Source organism: Podarcis cretensis (assembly GCF_951804945.1).
Source record: "Podarcis cretensis genome assembly, chromosome: 17".
Taxonomy (NCBI): Eukaryota; Metazoa; Chordata; class Lepidosauria; order Squamata; family Lacertidae; genus Podarcis; species Podarcis cretensis.
Genome location: NC_137187.1, coordinates 23,832,391 through 23,849,378, shown reverse-complemented (window position 1 = coordinate 23,849,378; position 16,988 = coordinate 23,832,391). Strand labels below are relative to the sequence as shown.

Here is a 16,988-nt window from a genome sequence, read left to right as displayed (position 1 = left end):
TGAAATATTACACCCGATAAACAATATTTTATACAATAATTAAAAAGAGGGTTTTCCTTACCAGTTATATTAAAAACCAACTTTATTTTGTGGTCTGATGTAGGCACATTCATTTTTTTGTGCCTTTTGACCCGGGAGTGTGCCACATTCACCGAACCAGATAGTGGGTTAGGTTTCTCTTCTTCAGGAACTGCCTCGAGGAAATCATCGTACGAATAATCTAGCCGATTTGCTCCACCCCAGCCACCGGGACCTGGCAGTCATTAGTATGAAGAGGAAATATCACAATGATAATAGAGCAACAACTCCCAAGGATGCCAACACACACACACGAATGAAGCACTACTAAATCATTGAAAGAAGAAAATGAAAAGACCTCACTGCATGTAGAAATCTGACTTGACTTCAGAACATGTATCCCACAGAGGTAGGGAACCAGGCAGAGGGCCTTCTTGGTAGTGGCGCCCGCCGTGTGGAACACCCTCCCATCAGATGTTAAGGAAATAAACAACTACAGTGGTACCTCAGTTTAAGAACAGCCCTGTTAATGAACTATTCGGTATATAAACTCCACAAAACCAGAAGTAGATGTTCCGGTTAGCAAACTTTACTTCGGTCTACAAACGGAAACCAAACGGTGGAAGGGCACCAGAGGCAGGAGGCTTCATTAGGGAAAGCACACTTTGGTTTAAGAATGGCTTTGGTTTAAGAACGGACTTCCAGAACAGATTAAGTTCGTAAACTGAGGTACCACTGTATCTGAGTTTTAGAAGACACCTCAAGGCAGCCCTGTTTAGGGAAGTTTTTAATATTTGATGCTTTATTGTATTTTTAATATTTTGTTGGGTGCCACCCAGAGCGGCTGGGGAAACCCAGCCAGATGGGTGGGGTATATGTGTGTGTGTATGTATATATATATATATATATATATATATATATATATATATATTAGGCAATGCTTGCTGCACATTATACTGAAATGAATTTCACAGAGCGCCATAATTGTTCTTTCAAAACAAGAAGGAAAATGGGAATATAGAATGAAGGAAAAGTTCTCTACTCTGAATCCTATCTGCAAACAGCACCCCCCCCCAAACCCAATCTCACTTTTCTTTGTCCAGGGCTCAAACATGTGTATGCAATGATTTGATAGTTAGACCAAAATCGAGAATTGCTAGATGGATCAGTACATCTTCAGGACTGCTGAATGTTCCCTTCTTATTTAGGCTATCTAGGAGGTTTAGAGCTAGTGAGCAGCAAAATAATTCACTTACCAATTGCAAAGCCATTTTCATAGTCATAATTATATTCTAAGCAATGTTTCTGTGGCAGATCCTCCAGTCTGCAGTCAATGTCATCGACATCATTGCAAAACGATGGAATCTATGAGCCAAGATTTAAGAGTAACAGTGAAAACACTGGGCAGGAAACTGCCTGATTATTTCTGTAAGTCAAAGTCCTGTGTAAGGACTTCTACTTGCCAAGGGGGCATTCCCCCTCTCCTCCCCCAGTGTCCCCAAAATTGCCTCTGGGGGAATTGAGAGAACCCCCCAGAATAGCACATTCCATCTGGCAAACTGTAGTGCTTTGCATGGACAGAACAACGCATAACAGTGCAATGCTAAAATCTACCTCTTAATTTAATGTACAGTACTTCTTTAGATACAAAGCTTTAACTTCCCAGCCATTACCCAATTTAAATATTATTTTCCAAATAAGAAATAACTGTTCCATCAGCCAATAGCTTTCATAAACCAAAAGGTAGGAAACAGGCTTGGTTTAGGAATATAAATGCATCTTATTCAAACGGTACAAAGTATTGCAATTATTAGACAATATTTTGAGCTATAGAAAATTTACTCCTGAAATTAAATATTGTCGCTCTGCTGTACATATTGTGTGCTCAACATTTTGAGGGCAAGCAATTCAATTCATGAAATGATAATAATTACTTTTAAAGAGATGGTGCATTACTAACCCACCATTTTACCAAGCGCGCTTTGAAAAGCGTCCCCGAAATTTTTAAGAAGGTTGCTGTCATCACATCGCGTTGCTTTGTACAGCATCTCAAAGGATTTGAAACCATGGTTTGCCAAGCGATTCACTGAAAAAAAAGGTACGGGAGGATTCTTCGTTTATTTAAACGATTCATACACTGCTTCCAAGCACTGTACAAAAGAGATTTTTTTAAAATGATAAGTCAGTTAAGATGATTATATTTATTTATACCCCCACTTTCCCCCCAATGGTGGCTTACAGATAAAACCAAGAATTGCTAAAAGTGTGTGGGGAGAGACATTAAAAAACAAATAAACATTAAAACTACATGCACATATAAAACCTGTTTAAAACATACAAATAATTAAAATGTAAACAGCACAACACTAGCCCTTTCATTAAAGGTAAAGGTAAAGGGACCCCTGACCATTAGGTCCAGTCGTGGCCAACTCTGGGGTTGCGATGCTCATCTTGCTTTATTGGCCGAGGGAGCCGGCGTACAGCTTTCGGGTCATGTGGCCAGCATGACTAAGCCGCTTCTGGCAAACCAGAGCAGCGCACGGAAACGCCGTTTACCTTCCCGCCGGAGCGGTACCTATTTATCTACTTGCACTTTGACGTGCTTTCGAACTGCTAGGTGGGCAGGAACAGGGACCGAGCAACGGGAGCTCACCCCGTTGCGGGGATTCGAACCGCCAACCTTCCGATCGGCAAGTCCTAGGCTCAGTTAAAAGCCTGTTGGAACAATAACGTCTTCACCTGCCAATGGAAGGTCAAAATGTTGGGGGCCCGTCTAGTTTCTCCAGGGAGGGAGGTCGGAGGCTGGAAGCAGCCACCACCAAGAAGGCCCTCTCCCATAACATGAGAAAAGTTTACTTTAAATAAGTACTTATTAAATAAGTGAAGAAACTAGTTGTAATGAATAACTTGTATCTGACTACTATCAGCAAGTATGTAAGAATTACAGCCGTACCTTGGATCTCAAACGCCTTGGCTCCCGAACAAATTGGCTCCCGAACGATTGAAACCTGGAAGTGAATGTTCCGGTTTTCTGAACAATTTTCAGAAGCCGAACATCTCGCAAGGCTTCCGATGGGCTGCAGGAGCTTCCTGCAGCCAATCAGAAGCCATGCTTTGGTTTCTGAATGTTTTAGAAGTCAAACGGACTTCTGGAACGGATTCCATTCAAGGTACGATTGCATTCCAATCACATATTTTGGCATGTTCACATGACACACTAAGCTAAACCATGACTTAGTCCAAACATGGTTGGCTCCTGAGAAGGAAATCACTTTGTTCCTTCTTGGGCTGTTTAGGAGTAGCATCCATGGTTTGACTTAGCATGTCATCCAACTCTTGGGTAAGGCCTCTTCCTTACCGTTGTGAGCCAAGGTTAAGGAGAAGAGACTTTAACTACAATCCATGTCTGGATAGCATGCTAAGCCAAACCCTGACCTAAAAAGACTGGGAGGAGAAAAGCTGGTTATGGGGTCTCCACTGGGAGCCAGCATGTTCACACACTCATGGTAAACCAAAATCTGGCTTACCATGACTTGCAAACCAGGCTAGCATGACACTGCCTGTGATCCTAAGCATGCTTCCTGGGAGGAAGTAAGCGGCTAAATGTATTTGTTATAATAATAATAAAAAAAACCCAACATTCCAAATAACCGTGCTTTGAATTAGGAGTCATATTTTAGCAATTAAGAAGGAAAGTATTTTGCTGACATTTCAGTATTTGCTTAATAGCTAGACGTCTAATCCAGTTCATCCCCTGTGTGTGTCACTGAAGAGGTTAGCAGGAAAGGGAAGATAAGAACTCTCCCAGGGGTCTGGAACAGCCCCTGAATCTCTGTTAAATAACACAGCACCATCTTTTTCGTTGTGGAAACAGAAATAATTCCAGCAATTCCTCAGCTGTTAGTACCTCAATCCTAGCTGTGGTTGCTTGTAGGTTTTTTATTAGAACCAGGACTTCAGAATGAAGCCTAGGTTTCTTTTCATATAATGCCCAGTTCCCAGTTCCTGTATCACCTACACAAAGAATGCACTAGGTCCTTGGAAATCAAAATACATAATAAACCTTACGAGAACAGTCAGGCCATTCTGTAGAATACGGTGGATTCCAGATACCATCTTTGTAGGCACAATAGTAATTTTCATTGGAACCTGATGTGAAGTCATATCCAGCCATGCAGCGTAATGTGCAATTAACTCCTGTCTTATCTTCTGTGCATATAAAATCCCCGTTTACTGGAGTAAAGGGGATTTCACAAGGAGAGCCTGGGGAAGGAAAAAAAAAGAGAAAACAATAGAGGAAGGCTCTATTTTAATTCCTCTTGGCATTAAAAAATGCAAATCACCTTTATTCTGGATACTGAGCCTGTGGTACAGACCCCACCCCAAAGTTCTGTACTTTGATTGCTCCGCAATCTTCTTCTCAGTTCCACTCCTCCTGAATTCTCCTCCTGGGAGAATTTCTAAAATCAGTTCTGGAACTGGAGCATGTGAAATTTCCCACAACCTAAGAGTTCATGTGAAATTTCCCACAACCTAAGAGTTCATTTGCATCTTTCTACTTTCCCTTGTATAGCACCCATGTCCATTTCTAAACACAGCAGCAAAGGAATCTTGATGCGACCGTGTGTATGATTGCAGCAAGAGTCTTTTTCTGCAGTGTTTTACCGATGTGCACAAGCACGCCTGCACATTGGCAAATCACCCCACACAAAAATGTTGACATAGCTGTACGTATGGTGGCATCAAGATCGCTATTTTGTTCATCGGGGAGAGAAAACACAAATTAACCAAAGGAGCTTAAAATTACGGCAGACTGTGCTCTGTATATAAGCCAGAAATTAAAGCAACAACAACAGATTTAATGGAAAACGTGGAACTCTTAAGTACAAAATAGAAATTCAGAGGAGGAGAATTTTTGGAAATACCCATAAACTGTGCACACACACACACACGTTTTTTTAAACATATCATTTCCAACAATCATTTAACATAACTTCTTATCTTATACAATATTTTAGACTTCCGTCAACAACCTCTGGTGATTTTTCGTTCTTTATCACTTATTCAGCCTTTCTTAATTTCTCTATTACTCTTAATTGTCATTAACTAACAATTCTCTTCATAGTCTTTCTTGCAATATTTCAAATAGTCCTCCTTACAGAACTTCTTGCAATCCTACTAGCGTAATCTGTTAATTACAATTACTTTTCAAATAATTCATACATTTAGTCGAATCTTCTAAGAATCTCTGATCCCACAGGTTTCAAATCCTTCCTGTTAATTTATCTAATTCTGCATAGTCCATTAATTTCAGGAAATACCCATAAACTGTGCAAGCCATTTTAAATGTAAGCACCAACAAAACCTACTTCTGATGACTATGTGGAGCTCACAGGTCCTGTTATTTCCTGAGGAGTCACTGGCAGTATACTGAACCACTGTCTCTCCTTTGGGAAAAAGATCTCCAGATGAGTGGCTTTTCGTTATTGTTAAGACCACACCTAGAAAAGCCAGAGGGGAAAAAAGAAGAAGACATCAGTCTATTATTTCTGCCTACAAACCGTAGTCCTACCAGCCTGAGTGCAAAGTCATTGTTCTGGGCTTTAAATGCTTGAAGCCCGATGCCACCGGATTTTACTAAATCCCAATGAGTCCTATGAAACGTTGGAAAATATTTTTGGAGGGAACGTTCTTCAAATGCTTAAGGTGGTATAATCAAGTCTCTAATTAATTTTGTTCGTAAGAACAGCGTAGGATTGTGGGAATATGACTATAAGCACTGTCAGGAAGAGTGGTAGAAATTGTTTCGCATATTATTTTATGTGGATAAAATTTTATTTTAATTATTTACATAACATCCTTTATTGAAATATCCCAGGGTGGTGTAAAATATTAAAAACACACAAGAGAACATCAATGATAAAAACATAATAAAAAGCATGCTGACAGATAGCCTAATAATAAAATAGTCATCATAATAACAGTCCACTCCCCCATACTTTCATAGGCCATAGATTATTTAATAGCCATAGGCCTGGGTAAAGAGGAATGTTTTTGTCTACAGCCCCCTGCACCACCTCTGATGTTGCTCTGGAGGGTCCCTCAGCCTCTGGAGCAGATTTTGGAAAAGCATTTTGGAAAGCTCCCTCCCAACATCTTCAGAGGGTGGGAATGTCCCACAAACAGGACTCTGCCCCAGAGTTGCTCCCTCCAGTGAGATCTACTGTATTTTTCGCTCTATAGGATGCACCCGACCATAGGACGCACCTTGTTTTAAAGGGGGAGAACAAGAAAAAAAAAATCTCCCCCTCTCTGCCCAGCACCCCTTCAGCGAAGCGGCAGGAGGCGCTGCGCTGAGAGGGGGAGAATTTTTTTCCCTTGTTCTCCCCCTCTAAAACAAGGTGCTGTTCAAGGTGCGGTCATTTGCCTTCAGGCGGCTACCTTGGAAGCCTGGTGAGACTTCAGCTCTCCAGGCTTCAGTGAAGGCAACCCAAAGCCTCCGGAGCGCAGCGGTAGTTCCCGCTGCACTCCGCAGGCTTCGGGTTCCTTTCACCTGCTCTTTGGGGCTGGCGGGGGGGGAAGCCCGCCGCCAGGCCCAAAGAGCAGGTCAGGGAGCAGCGGAAAGGCACGCAGCCTTCCCGCTGCTCCGCGAGCTTCTCGGGGCTGCCAGGGAAGCCCGAGTCCCGTCCCCCCAGCCCCAAAGAGCAAAGAAGCAACGACAGCGAGCAGGATGCATCCCGTTCGCTGTCTTGGCTTCTGCCATAGCCGTGCACAACCTCTCCAGCTGGGAGAGGCTGCGCGTGGCTATGGCAATACCCCCACCTCCTGCAAAAGCCCACAGGAGCCGTGCACCCTTTAAGGAGTGCGCGGCTCCTGCAGGCTTTTCTACAAGGAGGGAGAAAGCACTGACTGGCCACGTCAGTCCCTTCTCCCTCCTGAGGAAAAGCCCACAAGAGCTGCGCGGAGCTTGTGTGCGGCTTTTGGGGGCTTTTCCTGCCTGCCTCCCCCCTGCATTCGCTCCATAAGACGCACACGCATTTCCCCTTACTTTTTAGGAGGGGAAAAGTGCGCCTTATGGAGCAAAAAATACGGTAGTTAGCATTCAAGCCATTATGCCAGATTTTCCATTCTCATGCTAGCAAGCATCAAGAGTAAATGACATAAAGGCAGCATTCATTCTCTATCAATTAGTAAAAAAGTAAAGGTAAAGGACCCCCTGATAGTTAAGTCCAGTTGCAGATGACTCTGGGGTAGCGTCGCTCATCTCCTTTTACAGGCTGGGGGAGCCAGCATTTGACCGCAGACAGTTTTTCCGGGTCATGTGGCCAGCATGACTAAGCCGCTTCTGGCACAACAGAACACCGAAACCAGAGCAACGCACGGAAATGCCGTCTACCTTCCCGCTGGAGCGGTACCTATTTATCTACTTGCACTGGTGTGCTTTCAAACTGCTAGGTTGGCAGGAGTAGGGACTGAGCAACGGGAGCTCACCCCGTCGCGGGGATTCGAACTGCCGACCTTCTGATTGGCAAGTCCTAGGCTCTGTGGTTTAACCCACAGCACCACCCGCATCCCCTATCAATTAGTACTACATATTAAAAGCCTTATCTTGAGATATTACATTTCTTCATGTTTGCCATGATATTATTTTATTTAGAAAGATCCTCCAATGACCAAATCTCATCCAAATGTAAACAAGTCTCCAAAATGATTTATTTGGGGCATTTATTTTTATAGAGATCTCCCTCCCCACCCTTCCTGAAATCATAGTAGCTTACCTGAGTTATCTGAAAACTGTGGCTCATCCCATGTTACTCTGTACTCCTTCTCAGCCCCCTGAATTGGTGGTGGGGATCTGCACTTATCAATTACTGGGGGTTCGTTGTCTAAATAATTTAAAGGCAGAAAAGGAAATTTGATCACAAGGGAGCAGAAAGAAAGAAAAAAAAAACGAGAACGTCAAGTCAAGCCCAGAGATGCCATGCAAGTTTAAGATAAGAGCTCCCTTTGAGTCATTCTAATGACTCATGTCTTCTAATGACATGAGTCATTAGAAGAGGAAACATAAATAACTTTGTATCAATAAATGCAGCATGGATACATCATGTTTAAGGCCACAATAAATGCATTTGAAGAGCTGTCACTGAAACTCCATTAAAGTAGACGTTTAGCTGTTCCCCACTGGCTTTCCTCTGCCAGATACTGAGCAGACCATGGCTGGGTTTTTCTACTGGCAAGAAGCTGCACAAAATTAATGGGGGGCAGAAGTTCACTGATGCGAGCTTTCAACTTCAGACATGTGTGTTTAATAAGACTATTTGCCTGATAAGAATCAGAAGAGGGCTTTAATAGCAATGGAGTATTGGGCTTTCTCTGCAAACATAAGCAAACAGACCACTTCCAGATTCCTTTTCCATATCAAACGACTGGGGCTCTCAACGGAGCCATGAGACCGCATCCACACCTATTTCTCGCTGCAATCTCACAAGGCCTTATGCACAAAATCTTACAAACTGAGCCACAAGAACTCCTTACATCAGGCCAATGAGGCCCGGTGAAGAGGAGGGGGATGCCCTACATCAGAGGAGAAACGCTTGCTTTCCAGTGGTATTACCAAGCTGCTCTGAGCTCCTTCGTTAAAGGGAAGGCTGGGCATGCAAGCCCAGCACTGGAGAGACGGAACACATTTTCTCACTCCACACAAGATCTAAAGAGTGCTTGCCAGAAGCTCAGTTCTGCCCTCGCCGGTCCTGGAAGGGTCCTTTTAAAAAGTCCCATATGCTCAGAGACTTTGCGCCTGTTCATTGGGGGAGATAGGAAGCCCAGAGCACTTGTTCTTTAGATGTCCCTTTTATTAAGAGGCACATGGATCCCCTGCTGGTGAGGCTCGCTGCAAAAATTTGACCTTTTCCTGTTAGGCAAAGATCATAAGACGACCCGGATGATCGCCAGATTCTGTGTACAGATCTGTAGGCGCAGACCATCCCCCGACACAAACTAGTTTGTTAAGAAAATCCCCAAACTCGGTTCCATGGGTGACTCTAGGTCATCTCTCTGAGATAGCTTATCTTAAAGTTTTGTCTATACGCTTATTGCCTTCTCGCAGCGAGGGAACTACCAGAAGGCCCTTGGCGCTGGACCTCAGTGTCCAGGCAGAATGATGGGGGTGGATACGCTCCTTCAGGTATAGTGGACCAAGGCCATCTAGAGCTTTAAAGGTCAGCACCAACCCTTTGAATTGTGCTCGGAAACGTACTATATACACCGAAATGTGTGTAATTTTTCTATAGCACTCACCAATAACTTTGATGCTGAAAGTGCAGCTTGCCTGGTTCCCAGTTCTGTCCACTGCCGTATAGGTGATATCAACTTCTCCAATTGGGAAAAGGTAAGGTGGAATAAAAGCAGGAGTCACCTGAATCGACACCTGTGGTGGGAACAAACTTTTTAGTGGTGCCTGGGACTTCAAATATTCTATCAGGAGAGAGGAGGGCATGGGTTTCTTAGAGCTGCGGGGCCCGAAGCAGCCTAGGGGCAGATGTGGAATGACTAGACTTCCCACACTAGACTTCCACTGGAGTCTGCAAACTGCGCAGCTACTGTCTGTAAAAAAAAGGCAATGCTGTGTGAAGCTTGAGCCTTGATCCCAACTGCTCTTTATTCAACTCCTTCACGCATGTGGCTAAGATTTTGCTGTGCATAGATAAGAAGACAAGATCTGCTGTTATGCACTGATTCATGAAGCCTGCGTGCGACTCTGCTGCACACAGGGAAAAGAAAACCTTTGTAGAATGGTGAAGCAAATCCCTACGGTTATTTTCTTGTGCAGAATTCATAGACAATGTAGAAATCCCCCCTCCACCTCAATAAAATTGAACATATTCAGATGTTCTCTAATCAGTACCCTTCCTCTGTTGATGTACTGGTTAAGTAGCCCGCTAAAAGGAGTTAGTCAATTAATAATCAGCTCAACAAAGCCAGAGGAGAAAGTGGTGTGTGTCCGTAATGCTCTTGATGTACAAAATGGTCATAAAGGCAACAGACTAGTTGAACCATCTAGTAGTTTCCCCCCCTCTAAAGCTGTGTTTCCCAAACTTGGGTCTCTAGCTGTTTTTGGACTACAACTCCCATCATTCCCAGCTAGCAGGACCAGTGGTCAGGGATGATGGGAATTGTAGTTGTAATAAATATGGGTGTGAGAGTCTGATGTTTGCATACTTATTGGAAAATAAAACTACTTTATTTTGAGCAGGTATTTGTGTGTATTTGTGGCATTATTTGCAGACTCAGTAGATGGCAGTGTGGTGGAGAGTGTTTTTGGCAGCCTTTTGGATACAAATTACATTTTGAAATACTTTGATTGTTACATTCTTCAAAATGACATTTTGGATACATTCAGAAAAGTACAGCATAATACAACATTTCAGTAAAGATACATTCACAAATACATTTTGTAAGGAAAATACATTTTAAAAGAGATACACTTTGTGGAGAACGAGGGCACCTCAGCAAGAATATATTCAGACTCATTTCAGTGATACAGACATAGCAAAAGGCACATTAAATCACATTCAACGATACATGAAAAGACACAGCAAAATGACATATTCCCAACGATGCATTCTTCATGGCACAGTTTATTATTCTTGTGGGGCTTTTTGGTAGAATGATATAATTCTGATATTAGTAGGGTCATTTTCCTTTATTCCCCTCTCTGACCCTGACTCTCTTACAACATAGTCCCACAACAGCTGGAGACCCAGAGTTTCAGAAATGCTGCTCTAAAGTTTTCCCCGGGACAGCTGGCTCTCACTACCCAGGACATGCCATCAGACTGTCACTCACACCGTTGGGGAGGTGAAGCATGAGCACATGTGCTAGACCCTGAAAGCGTCTAGGCCAGTTAACACTATTTTGCACTTTTACAGTGGATTTAAGGGTTTAAGGCACTTCACGCCCCCATAATCTCATTAATTCATGACAAATTACTTGGCCCTACAAAAGAGTTTATGTCAAACCAAAAAGCCTTGGCTTTTCCTTACCTCATCTCTAGAATTGTCGCTTGCCTCTGGAACCTGCCAGCTAATATTTGCAGAGTTCTGGTGTTCAAGAGTAGAAGTTTCAATGTCACCAGGGCAGCTAATTTTGGGTGGTTCAATGTCTGTACCAGAAAAGAACATGAGTATTCCAAGAAGAATGGTGTATTTCAATTGTACAATTCCTTGCTGTCTAAAACAACTGCATCCACATGAAATTTAGATCCTTTATGTGTTGATTTGAAAAACTACCCACATTCCACAGTTATGGACCTGAACAGAGGTTACTGATTTCCATTCCAAACATTTGATTTTAATGAAACAGTATGTACACTTTATTCCCCTGCTCCCTCGATAGAGGAGTTAAAATCTTCCTTTACTCTTTGTTAAGTAATCAATCACTAATTTACAATAGCAATAAAATTCAGAAGGGTTACAGCAACCCTTCATTTTGCATGCATTTACTTTTGGAACACACTCCTGACAAAACTTAATTGATATCTGTTTATAAGAGCCCACCAATGTCAAAGTTTAGTTATCAAATGCTATTGTCAATGTAATCAACAGATTTAAAAAAATAATAATCCACAGAAACGGTTACAGGACTTGAATCTTAGATTTTCAAGACAGAAAATAACAAACGAGCAAGGAGCCAGATTCTGCGCAGAGGCAGTCAGCTGCTGAGCATCAAAAAAATGTGGTGTAGTATTTAGCACATTGGACTAGGACCTGGGGCACCAGGGCTCAAATGCCCATCTGTCCCCCCAAGCCTTCTATTTTTAACAAGATGAAAAATTCATCAAAACCCATACCTTTACAATATCCAGTTTTCATCTTGGGAAAAGTTATGGAGGGGGGGACTTAAAATTTACAGTATGCTGTGTGTTGAAGTAGAACTATATGAAAATGATGTATCGTTGGCATTTAGGTAAAGGGATCCCTGACCCTTAGGTCCAGTTGCGAACGACTCTGGGGTTGTGGTGCTCATCTCGCTTTACTGGCTGAGGGAGCCGGCATACAGCTTCCGGGTCATGTGGCTAGCATGACTAAGCCACTTCTGGTGAACCAAAGCAGTGCACGGAAACACCGTTTACCTTCCTGCCAGAGTGGTACCTATTTATCTACTTGCACTTTGACGTGCTTTCGAACTGCTAGGTTGGCAGGAGCAAGGACTGAGCAATAGGAGCTCACCCCGTTGCGGGGATTTGAACTGCCGACCCTCTGATTGACAAGCCCTAGGCTCTGTGGTTTAGACCACAGCACCACCCATGTCCCTTTTATCATTGGTATTTAACACCTACCAAATTAGCAAAGATGTAAAGGACTTCTTCAAATATATGTTGGAAACGTAAGGAGAAGGAAGGCACGTTCCACCATATGTGGTGGACATGCAAGATAACAAAAGCATTCTGGACGATGATATATAATGAGTTGAAATTTTTTTAACGGTGGAGGGGAATCTAAGGATTCAGGGAATCCTAAATGATGATGATGATGCTTAATGTTTGAATACAAATGTGCAATGTAAAACTCCAGAAAAAAGATTATTAAAAAATCCATACCTTTACAGAATGCCTTCTGCACATTTCCACTCCACCTCCCACTGGTTAAGCACTGCAGTTCTTCTCTAACCCCAGACAAAAGGAATCCACTGGGACAACTGAACCTGCACACAGCGCCATGCTTGGATGGTTTGAGCCCACAGAGGGGTGGGTGGACTGTCACATCTTTTGGTTTTTGGAAGACGGGGCAATGCAGTTCTAGACAAAGGAAACACATGGACAAAAACAGATTGCACATTTGATATTCTATCACCATCATCATCGTCACTTTTAATTTGTATACCGTCTTTCTATTTTACAACACTCAAGGCGGTTTACAAGCTGAAGAAACAAAAAGTGTACATCTTATAACAATTTGATGCACTACAAAAATGTGATAATAAAATAAGCAACCTACATCAAAAAAGTAACATTCATCATTAGAATAGTATTAAATAATAATATCAACATATAAAAGTTAAACAGAAACCCACTCAACAGTTACAAGAAATAATTTCTAAACCATAATCACTTAAACAATGGCAAGCCACAGTACATAAAATACCGTATTTTTTGCTCTATAAGACTCACTTTCTCCCTCCTAAAAAGTAAGGGGAAATGTGTGTGCGTCTTATGGAGCGAATGCAGGCTGCGCAGCTATCCCAGAAGCCAGAACAGCAAGAGGGATTGCTGCTTTCACTGTGGAGCGATCCCTCTTGCTGTTCTGGCTTCTGAGATTCAGAATATTTGTTTTCTTGTTTTCCTCCTCCAAAAACTAGGGGCGTCTTGTGGTCTGGTGCATCTTATAGAGCGGAAAATACAATACAAATTGAGAAGAAGAGACTGGGGGGGGGGGCAAGGCTGCTGGAAGGAGGCCTTGCCTGACAAAGTCTCTCCCCTCAGTTATTCCTTCAAGACCAGCTCCTTTACGAGGACTCCTAGGGTCGGAAGGTGGGGCAAGGCAGGTATCAACTTACAGCATTAAGTGTTTCTTTGTGCTGAATGCACACACACTTTGACACATCTTCCCATGTGCTGATTAGTTGAAAAAAGTGTCTGCAAGTGTGGCTAAGTGCCTGAATACAACATCACGGGACCTGGCAAGTTCAGCAGATAAGTCTGAAGTTCAGCAATGCCAGGCTTGTGCCAGAAACAACAGCAGGAATGAAAGGCACTGCGCTGTTCAGGACCCTGTATTTATTCCTACATCACATCAATGGTGCTCAGTTTGTTTCGTGCTAAGGAAACAATGAAAGTGAGCCAAATGCCCGAAGGACTAAATCTCAATATAGTTTAGACATACGGACTGAATTTATTACATATCACACTTTCACTAATTCTAGGGTGTAGAATCCTTGTGAAATTCTGAACTTGTTGATTGGAGAGTATACAAAACTTTTAATTTGAATTTCAATAATTCATTTTAACTTGTTACAGTTCCTTAGCCTTTATAACGTGTAAACAGCCAGTATGTTTTTCAAGTTTCTGTCTGCATTCCCACACTTGCCCACCTACACTAGCGGCCAAAATTGTGGAAACCTTTTGGAAAAAAGTGTATTTCTGAGGTCTGATGGCTCATAACAACACATTTATTTTGGAGTAATACCATAAAATTATATAACAGTGGGAAGATGAATTAATGAAGAATGTAATGCAACGAAGTTTGTTCAATTATCTGTTATCAAAAGTTATAGACAAAGAACCAGCAAAAGGAAGCACAACTTCCTTAGGGTGATATGTAGCCATTTGAATGTAGCCAGTGAGCATGATCACTGCAGATGGTGACAGCAGTCACGAAATTAAAAGACGCCTGCTCCTTGGGAGAAAGGCAATGGCAAACCTAGACAGCATCTTAAAAAGCAGAGACATCACCTTGCCAACAAAGGTCTGTATAGTTAAAGCTATGGTTTTCCCAGTAGTGATGTATGGAAGTGAGAGCTGGACCATAAAGAAGGCCGAAGAATTGATGCTTTTGAATTATGATGCTGGAGGAGACTCTTGAGAGTCCCATGGACTGCAAGAAGATCAAACGCATCCATTCTTAAGGAAATTAGCCCTGAGTGCTCATTGGAAGGACAGATCCTGAAGCTGAGGCTCCAATACTTTGGCCACCTCATGAGAAGAGAAAACTCCCTGGAAAAGACCCTGATGTTGGGAAAGATGGAGGGCACAAGGAGAAGGGGATGACAGAGGACGAGATGGTTGGACAGTGTTCTCAAAGCTACAAACATGAGTCTGACCGAACTGCGTGAGGCAGTGGAAGACAGGAGTGCCTGGCGTGCTCTGGTTCATGGGATCACGAAGAGTTGGACACGACTAAACAACTAAACAACAACAACAAGTGAGCATGAGTGTTTAGAGAGCCACTCAGATGTTATGAGCCATCAAACCTTGGAAATACACTTTTTCCAAAAGGTTTCCACAATTTTGGCCATGTTTCTTTTTAGAAAATGGTTGTTGGAGACAGCAAATGAAAGCAGTGTAACAAGTTACATGATACAGTGTATAAAAACTGAACGAACTTCATTGCTGGCACCCGCCTCTTGAGAGACAATGGAGCGTGCCTCCAAAAATATACGTATGCATTTATGTTTTGCTTTCCTTTGAAAGAAGTTTTGGTAGCTGTTGCAATTGCTGGAAGTTTTAGTTTTGTCATCAGCATTTTGTTGCTTAAAGTAACAAACCCTGGTTTTGAGTTGTGTTCCAAAGGGACAGTAGCAGAATGAAAACATACCCACACACTTAGGCTCCTTGCCATCCCACTGCGAGTTGCTTTGACAGGTGAGTTTGGAGCTACCTTCCAATTCGTACCCCTCATCGCAAGTCATCAAGCACACTGTCTTATACGAGATCCCACTTAGCGAGCAGTTAATGTGCCCATTTTGAGGGGCAAAGAGTTTGGGGCATGTGCGAACTGCAGAGGTTAAAACAAAGTCAAGTATATTAACACTGTTACTGGGAAGCAGTTGAGTAAGACATGCACACAACTTTCCATCTTTTTCTCGGTAATCATTATTGCACTCTCTGGCAATGAAACCACTGGCAACAGAAGGGGCCAAGATGCTGAAAAGTGTGTTCAGGTTTGGGCTGTTGAATTCTGTGCATTTTAAAGATCAGAAAATGCATATACAACAATATCTAGATACCTGGCCCATCAAATAGGCATCCAGGGTTGTCACAAATTGCAAATGCAGGTAGCTAAACCGAATAATATTTCCTTGAGATGCCTCAGCAAACAAGTCTTGGGGCTTGACTGAGGACAGAGGCAACTTTCTTATAAGTCCAATTGGCTTGTAATCTTGGGTCATTTACATGAGCCGTCTGGAGCATTCAGAACCTGTTTCCTACCTCATCCCGGCCAGAATCTCTAGCAGAACCAGCCCAGAGATGAGGTAGAACAAAGCACCCACCGCAGGGCAGTGGAAAGAATACAAGAGATGGTGTCCTGGCCACCCCATAGGACACCTGGTTAACACCTGCCTTTCGCTGGATTTTGGGGAAAGGAGAGGTGTTCCAGTATGCTGCATTGCTGCTTGTCTTCCTGGCCCTAGAGCAGGAAAGGCGAGCCCCAAACGCTTAGCAGAACACCCCTTCTCTTGCAAAGTTTGGTAAGGGTTTGTGTGTTCTGGGGGCAGCAGAATGGGGGGGGGCATGAAGTGGCACATTCCTGTTTTGCTTCAGGGGGTGAAAGGGGCTAAAGGTAAAGGTAAAGGTAAAGGTAAAGGGACCCCTGATCATTAGGTCCAGTCATGGCTGACTCTGGGGTTGCGGCACTCATCTAGCTTTAGAATCATAGAATCATAGAGTTGGAAGAGACCACAAGGGCCATCGAGTCCAACCCCCTGCCAAGCAGAGCACTGGCCAAGGGTAGCTGGCATACAGCTTCCGGGTCATGGGACCAGCATGACTAAGCCGCTTCTGGCAAACCAGAGCAGCGCATGGAAATGCCGTTTACCTTCCCGCCGGAAGTATTTATCTACTTGCGCTTTGATGTGCTTTTGAACTGCTAGGTCGGCAGGAGCAGGGACCGAGCAATGGGAGCTCACCCCATTGCGGGGATTCGAACCGCCGACCTTCTGATTGACAAGCCCTAGGCTCTGTGGTTTAACCCACAGCGCCACCCGCCATCACTGATCCCTGGGGCCAAGTAATGTCTGAACAGATCCTCTTGAGGAAATTCCTTTTATAAAATTACACAGCTAGGAATATTTGGCATTGCCCCATTAGAACTCAGTTCCAGCACCTCTCAGATGGGTGCCCTTGCCATTCTAAAGAGAAAGAGGGAGGTGTTCATGGTGAGTTCCGGCACCTCTTTTTCTAGACTGTTTGGCATCCTTTATTTATTTGTTTCATTAAAGCGATCATCAAATAGGAACTGAGACTAGCACAAGCA

At 43.2% G+C, this 16,988-nt stretch overlaps 1 protein-coding gene across 2 annotated transcripts in view; it reads right to left on the bottom strand.

The window, feature by feature from the left end:
• The window catches only part of SVEP1 (sushi, von Willebrand factor type A, EGF and pentraxin domain containing 1), a 134,382-nt gene that overhangs the window by 71,163 nt on the left and 46,231 nt on the right, over nucleotides 1-16,988 (bottom strand). For both annotated transcript variants that reach the window (XR_013834308.1, XM_079959037.1), the window contains exons 6-15: nucleotides 15,330-15,509; nucleotides 12,617-12,814; nucleotides 11,061-11,179; nucleotides 9,316-9,445; nucleotides 7,797-7,904; nucleotides 5,388-5,519; nucleotides 4,087-4,281; nucleotides 1,983-2,104; nucleotides 1,275-1,383; nucleotides 62-253 (exon numbers count right to left, since the gene is read on the bottom strand). Coding sequence is in view for 1 of the 2 variants with exons in the window: in XM_079959037.1 (XP_079815163.1) it covers nucleotides 62-253; nucleotides 1,275-1,383; nucleotides 1,983-2,104; nucleotides 4,087-4,281; nucleotides 5,388-5,519; nucleotides 7,797-7,904; nucleotides 9,316-9,445; nucleotides 11,061-11,179; nucleotides 12,617-12,814; nucleotides 15,330-15,509 (1,485 nt within the window). In the remaining variant the exon portion in view is untranslated. The remainder of the gene's footprint in view (nucleotides 1-61; nucleotides 254-1,274; nucleotides 1,384-1,982; nucleotides 2,105-4,086; nucleotides 4,282-5,387; nucleotides 5,520-7,796; nucleotides 7,905-9,315; nucleotides 9,446-11,060; nucleotides 11,180-12,616; nucleotides 12,815-15,329; nucleotides 15,510-16,988) is intronic.